Source organism: Triticum aestivum, chromosome 2B (genome assembly GCF_018294505.1).
Source record: "Triticum aestivum cultivar Chinese Spring chromosome 2B, IWGSC CS RefSeq v2.1, whole genome shotgun sequence".
NCBI lineage: Eukaryota > Viridiplantae > Streptophyta > Magnoliopsida > Poales > Poaceae > Triticum > Triticum aestivum.
Window position 1 is genome coordinate 192,741,142 of NC_057798.1, and position 7,572 is coordinate 192,748,713.

The 7,572-nt window shown below is 49.2% G+C and overlaps 1 protein-coding gene across 1 annotated transcript; it reads left to right on the top strand.

The window, feature by feature from the left end:
- Positions 1–1,938: 1,938 nt before the first annotated feature.
- Positions 1,939–2,577, top strand: LOC123041027 (protein PELPK1-like). Its single transcript, XM_044463726.1, has one exon. The coding sequence runs from the start codon at positions 1,975–1,977 to the stop codon at positions 2,344–2,346; it is 372 nt and encodes a 123-aa protein (XP_044319661.1). The 5' UTR covers positions 1,939–1,974; the 3' UTR covers positions 2,347–2,577.
- Positions 2,578–7,572: the final 4,995 nt, after the last annotated feature.

Consider the following 7,572-nt stretch of genomic DNA (forward strand, 5'->3'; position numbering starts at 1 on the left):
TTAAATTTTGACCAAATTATCATGTTGCACATGTTAAAGTTATTGTGATTTTCACACTGTAGTTACCGATGTTCTCATGATATAGTTACCAGCTTTATCATGTCATTTTTTTAACCAGGGGTGTTAATGTTTGAAGTTATCAGCATGCACATGTCATAGTTATCATGCTGCTCGGCCAAAGTTATCAAGCCTAAAATTAAGCTTTTCGTTCACATGGTAGAAAGAAGATGGGTTCAAATTCCGTTGTTTGCATACTATGGACAACAACTTAAGATGGGTGAGTTGGTTATTAGTCATAGCGAGCATGCATTAGACCTGAGTTGAATTCCTCTTTTAAACACTTTATTATTTCTTTTTCTTTCCACCTAAATTAACTAGCATAAAACCAGGAGAAAAAAACCATTTTAAAAATAAAAATCGGGAGGAAAAAAATTGGTGGAAGCCTCCTACGATCGAGCCGAGTTCAAACGCTCGTTCGATCGAGCGGAACGAGGCCTTCTATATGTGTCAGCGGAACGAGGCCTTCTATATGTGTCAGTTATCTATAAGGATCGATGGTATGACAGTCCATATTTGATATATACGAGAAATATGTTTTGGTATCACTGTCCACCTTTTATTTAAGATCACTTGAAAAGTATGCATGATTCCTTACACTACACTTTTCAGCGCATGATTTGTTTGCGCCTATCATTTTCCCATTGACAAGATGTAAAATCCTACACGTTTTTCTTCTACCTCAAGCCGTGCTACTCCTAGCTTTAGCACCCGCTATTTATGGCTCACACATTGTCATTTTTGAGTTTGCATCACCTGTCGTACCCTTGGTGAGCAGGAGGGTGTCAATAGAGCGGCCAACTAGTGCATGCATGATTGACATCGAGTGAACCAAGGTGGCAGGTGTCAACACAGAAGGCGTTGATGAGGGGTGCGGGACCATTTTTCTACGTTAATCCGAATTGTGGTGTTTGGTTCGGTGGGAAATATGTGCCAATTTGTTCTTTTGTAGGATGAAACTAGGTTAGCAATATTCAAAAGGAAAATAATAATAGTAGTACAAAAAACAACCATAACAACATGACCGAGTGCCCAACTATTCTGAATATTGAGTGAGACTCACACTAGCACCACAGTGAACACATCACTAGTTAAGCGACCAGGCTGACAAATTAAGTACGGAGTAGGTTTGAAGCTGACGTAACAATCATAATAGTCGTTTTGTCTGGTCGCTGCCACCGTTGTACTCTCTTTCCCTCTTATCTTAATTTATGACATGAACTTAATAGTACTCTCGAGACAAATGGGCAACTACCACTTCAGGCCTAGGTGATCAGGGTGGACAAGTTTAGAGACCCAAAACTGTATTTCACTGTGTGCATCCTTCTTCTTTTTTTGCCAAAAGCATCATTCATGTCTTCAGCGTATTTATGCAGAGATATAGCTCTTTTCGATCTCAATAAATTTCGTTTATCAAGAAATTGAATCCCATCTAGAAAAATCGAAGGACCAAATGGTCACGCATTAGTCTTATAGCATCACCGTTTGGGCGCTGCTAACCGTCGAGCTCGGATGTGGGAGGAGGAAGTAGGAAGAAAGGGGAAGAGTCCTACTGATGGCAGCAAGAGTCAATGCAGATGTCCAAACTTTCTTGTGTTCATGTGTGATTTGATGGTCCCTTGGACAAGTTATTTCGTCTTAGCAGCTGGCCTAACAGCCAAGAGAACTACCAAGCAGATTCTCCCTTCACCCAAATCAGATCGTAAGCAGGCAGCCAGACTTAGACTATGAAACTAAAGAGCACACATAAACCGAGAACTGCGCGCAGGCGAGTAGGTGACCTGCCTACTTGCAAAGCATTGGACCCGCATGACATGCAAGCGTTTTCGAACTCTATAAATAGAACGTAGCAGCTGTTATCTCTTCCACATCAAAACCACATCACACAAGCTAGTACAACCATAGGCATCCATCAAAATGGCTTCAAGAAACACTGCTTTATTCCTCGTCGGGCTGCTCCTCTCGTGCGTCGCCATGAGCAGCGGGGCAAGAATCCTGGAGGAGACGGCTCCTTCCAAAGGCGAGGAGCACCTGCCGGAGCTGCCAGCGCTGCCCAAAGTCGAGCTGCCGCCATTCCCGGAGGTGCATCTGCCACCTAAACCTGAGCTGCCCAAGGTAGAGCTGCCGTCGTTCCCTGAGGTGCACCTGCCACCCAAGCCCGAGCTGCCAACATTCCCGGAGGTGCACCTTCCAGCCAAGCCGGAGCTGCCCAAGGTTGAACTGCCACCGAAGCCTGAGATGCCCGCCATCCCGGAGTTCCACTTCCCGAAGCCGGAGGCTAAGCCATGAAGACTGTCTTCACTTATCTTCTCTTTGCTTGTGCTCCTACATGCACCCGTTGCTCGTGTTGTGTCTTCCATGTGGTTATTTAGTCTGGATTTTCGGCGAGTCATTTGTGTGATGTGAAGCACTTAATTACCTATGGCGCCTATTTAGATGGAATGTACATGTACAAAACAGATGGATGTTTACATCAATGTATTTCCCTTTCCTTCAAGAAATATTTGAAAAGTTTGGACTGTTCTCCTCATGCACGATTCATTCTATCAATAATTCTCACCAGAAGATTACTTTTCACTTTATATTCTTTCACTGAGAAATCACCGCACGCACTCCCCAATCCAACCTTGTACAAATGAGAATAAACTTTTTGGGTTTTAGAATCTCAGGAAAAGCAAGCTCGTAGCGAGGATGAGGTCACTGAATTGGAGTTGGAGTCTGAGAGGGAAGCGTAGATGCCAAGCATAGTCTATACTCTCTCAGTCCGACTCCCACTAGTACTCTCTCCCCTTTGATTTTCATGGGGGTGGGCCCCTCGCTCCCCCAATCTTCAATCAACAGCCCACACGTCACACATTACGTTGAATACGTAACTAAGGTAGCATTACTCCTTATTCGTTGACTAATCTGTACAGTCCAAACAAATTTTTTATCCAGCAATCATTTGACTAGTGCAGCTGTGTATGGTTCTGCTTCAGAACTCACTACAGGATTCCAGTACTGTACAAACCTTATTTCCTTTTTATCTCCTTTTTTGTAATTTTGTGGTGGTGAGGGCTCTTCACTAATTGCTGCTGGAGTTTCTGATCCTAGCAAGCGTGGTAAATACAGAAAAAAAAATATGTTCTGTATAGCATTGTTGGGACACGTTCAGATTAGATCATATATATATTTTTCTTCTAACAAAAAGGCTAGCACCTACTATTCAGTTCTCTTCACATTCAAGCTGGAATGCTAGATAGTTCCTAGTTTCATTTGGTACCAGCTTCGTTTCCTAGAGGATACCGTTCCGTCCAAGGAGGAGCACCAGCCCGAGGTGCCATCGCTTCCCAAGGTGGAGCTGCCACCGTTCCGAGAAGTGCACCTGCCCAAGGTGGAGCTTCCGCTGGTCCCTGAGGTGCACCTGCCATCCAAGCCGGAGCTGCCCAAGGTGGAGCTGCTGATAATGTTACGTACCTAGGGTAGGGTCATGGACCTATCTAGGATACCATACCCAAGGACATCCTTAGACGAAGCTACCTTCCAGTCGACCAAGAGAGACTCCACTCGACCGGTTAGAAGACACTCGACGAACCTAAAGACACTCGACCATGAAGACTCACTCGACCATCAGGAGTTCAGGATCTACTCTGTATCCAAACTGTCTGTAATTAAGTAGTCTTAATGGTCATGATGACACTTTATATATGGCATTACCAGTAACACCCGGCCTTAATGTACTTTAACCCTCTGCTACGTGGGTTGGCTGGGGTCCTGGCGTCCTCTATATAAGCCACCCCCCTCCACTGGTAGAAGGGTTCGCACCCCTGTAACTCTTATACACATAAACCAGTCGACTGCCTCCGGGCTCCGAGACGTAGGGCTTTTACTTCCTCAGAGAAGGGCCTGAACTCGTAAAACACTCGTGTGTACAACTACTCCATAGCTAGGATCTTGCCTCTCCATACCTACCCCCAATTCTACTGTCAGACTTAGAACCACGACAGTTGGCGCCCACCTTGGGGCAGGTGTCTTAGCGACTTTTTGGAGAAGTTGCAATTTGTCTGATCGCCTTCATCATGGTTTCCGGCAGAGTTCTGGTCGAGGGTCGCGAGATCTGTCTCGGTGTGCTCGCTTTCATCGCCGACGACTCCGCTTGGCTCCAGGAGGCACCACTCGACATCGACGCGCTCCCCGTCCGCGGGGCGAAGCACTTTCGGGCGTGTGTCCGCGGCGTCCTGCTGTGGCAGCCGTCGACCCCATACCGGTCAACTCCTGTGCCGTCCTCCCTCCCTGTCTCCCGCCAGCGCAAGCGCTCTGGTCGGTCGAGGCTCCAACGATGGGTGAGACACGCAGTGGCTCGCCAATCGGCCACCACCCAAGTCGCAGCAATTGAGCCCGACGAATCTCTCTACGGGCTATTTGACCTGTCGACTGGCTCCATAGAGACTGCATCCAAGTGCGATAGCAGTGATCCAGCGGCGGAGGTCCTGATGGTCAACGGGCCTCGTAGTCCTCCAGTTTCCCCCGCAACGACGGGATGGACGACGGGGGCGACCTCGCTCAGGCCCACGAAGAGTATCAGCCCGAGCCACTCACTTCTCAGCAGCGGGAAGAACTTCGCCGCCGGAACATGGATGCCCTGCATACTCCCATTGCAGGAGAAACTCCTGAGGCTCGTGCCCTGGAAGAGGCGCGTTTGGCCAACTTGGCTGAACGCACTTGACTGGAGAACCTCCAGCGAGCACTCGATGAGCGTGCGCGTCAGCGAGTACCCGACTCCCGCCGACACCAGCTCTTTCCGCAACCGACTCAGGTATATCGAACCCCGATTCAAAATTTGGCAGCTGCAGCCCGTATAGCAGAGTTAATTCAGCCCTCTCAGTCGGAGGCTGGAAGAGGCTTGATGCAGATCAGGGATTTGCTCCAGGTGGCAGGAGATCAGAATTCAGCTGTGTCACAGTCGCGCAACATGATTCACAGTCGATCCGTCGCTGCGAATACTATTCAGTCGGCTCCAGGTGATCCGTCGCTGCGAATACTGTTCAGTCAGCCCTCTCAGTCGGAGGCTGGAAGAGGCTTGATGCAGATCAGGGATTTGCTCCAGGTGGCAGGAGATCAGAATTCAGCTGTGTCACAGTCGCGCAACAGGATTCACAGTCGATCCGTCGCTGCGAATACTGTTCAGTCGGCTCACAGTCCAAGGTCGCCTCCGAGGCGCGTGGGACGTGAAGGCCGGCAGGACCACTATGATGATCGATTTGATCGTGATGACAGGCGTTGAGTCCCACTCCTCCCCCGAGAAGTGGGTCTAACGTCCATCGGCAGCAAGATGACAGACGCCAGCTCAGTGTTGGGCGGAGAGCTCCAGTCGACCCCAGAGAGCCAGGCTTTGACGCGAGATCCATCATCGTGCAAGGTTTGGTCGACCGGAACAGAGCTCATAGAGGTGGCCATGACAGAGATGTGCCCACAAGCAGCCGAGTCCACGTTTCAGGTCCAGAATGCTTTAGCAGAGCCATCAGAGCCGCAGTGATACCCCCCAACTTCAGGTTGGCGACTGGAGTGAGTAAGTTCATCGTAGAGTCTAAGCCTGAAACTTGGCTTGAAGACTACCGAGTGGCTGTTCAGATTGGTGGCGGTAATGATGAGGTGGCCATGAAGCATTTGCCACTTATGCTAGAGGGTTCGACCAGGGCGTGGTTGAATCAGTTAGCTCCTAGCAGCATTTACACCTGGGAAGATATTTCCCGAGTGTTCGTCAGGACGTTCGAGGGAACTTGCAAGCGACCAGCCGGACTGACAGAGCTGCAAGTTTGCGTACAAAAGTCGAGTGAAACTCTGAGATATTACATCCAGAGATGGATCACTTTGCATCATACTGTAGAGAATGTGTCAGACCATCAAGCGGTCTGCGCCTTCAAGGATGGTGTCAAGAACAGAGAGTTGAGCCTGAAGTTTGGTCGAACTAGAGATATGACCTTGAGTCGGATGATGGAAATAGCCACCAAGTACGCCAATGGCGAAGAAGAGGACCGACTCCAGAGTGGCAAGTACAAGCCGAGTCAGACAGAAAAAGGAAACTCCAGTCGGAAGCAGAAGCGGAAGGCCGAGCCAGCTGCTCCTGGAGAGGCTCTAGCCGTGACTCAGGGCAAATTCAAAGGGAAGCCCAAAGGATCTTGGAACCCCAAGAAGGTAAAAGATAAGGAAGGTAACGACGTGATGGATCTACCGTGTCATATCCACACGAAGAAAGACGAAGAGGGTAACTTCATCTACCCAAAGCATACCACTCGCCAGTGCCGGCTCTTAATCCAGCAGTTTCAAGGGAAACAGCCGAAGGATAAAGAGAAGGAGTCGGACAAGGCTGAGGACAAGGAGGACAGTGATGGAGAGTACCCTCATGTCAAGTCCACACTGATGATTTTTGCTGATGTAGAGAGCAAAAGTCGACTGAAAGTGATTACTGAGATGGTCGCCCCGGTGACACCAAGCTATCTGAGATGGTCGCAAACTCCCATCACTTTCGACCAGTCTGATCACCCCACTCACATTGCCACCCCTGGGAGGCAAGCGCTGGTGGTCGACCCAGTCGTCGAAGGCACTCGACTGACGAAGGTACTGATGGATGGCGGCAGTGGATTAAATATACTGTATGCAGAGACGCTCAAGGGAATGGGCATTCCGATGTCCAGGCTCAGTTCCAGCAACTTGAGTTTTCATGGAGTTATCCCTGGAAAGAAGGCTGAGTCACTCGGCCAAATAGCTCTGGATGTAGTGTTCGGCGACTCGAAGCATTTCCACAAAGAGAAGCTGACATTTGAAGTCGTGGATTTCCGAAGCGCCTACCATGCTATTTTGGGAAGACCAGCCTATGCCCGCTTCATGGCTCGACCATGTTATGTATACCTCAAATTAAAGATGCCTGGCCCCAAAGGCGTGATCACTACCACTGGCAGCCGGAAGAAGGCAGAAGAGTGTTTCCAGAAAGGCTCAAAGATTGCGGATGACCAGATAATAGTGGTAGAGCTGGAGGAATACAAGAAGAATGCAGATCCGAGTGATTTGCTGCGGGCCAAGAAGCCCGCCACAGAGTCAGCGTTTCAGTCGTCTGGGGAGATGAAGCCAGTTCATATCCATCCGACTGACCCCAATGCAGCTCCGACCCATATTTCCACAACACTCGACTCTAAATAGGAAGAAGCGCTCATCCAGTTCCTCCGTGAGAACTGGGACATCTTTGCATGGAAGCCAGCTGACATGCCGGGTGTTCCCAGGGGGCTGGCTGAGCATCGCCTTAGAGTCGACTCAAAAGCGAAACCTGTTAAAGAACATCTTCGACGGTCCGCCGTTCAGAAGAAAAAGGCCATTGGCGAGGAGGTGGCTCGACTCCTTGCAGCAGAGTTTATCCGAGAGATATACCACTCCGAGTGGCTCACCAATGTCGTCATGGTTCCCAAGAAGGACAACTCACTTCGCATGTGCATTGATTTCAAACATATCAATCGGGCCTGCCCGAAAGATCATTTTCCTCTC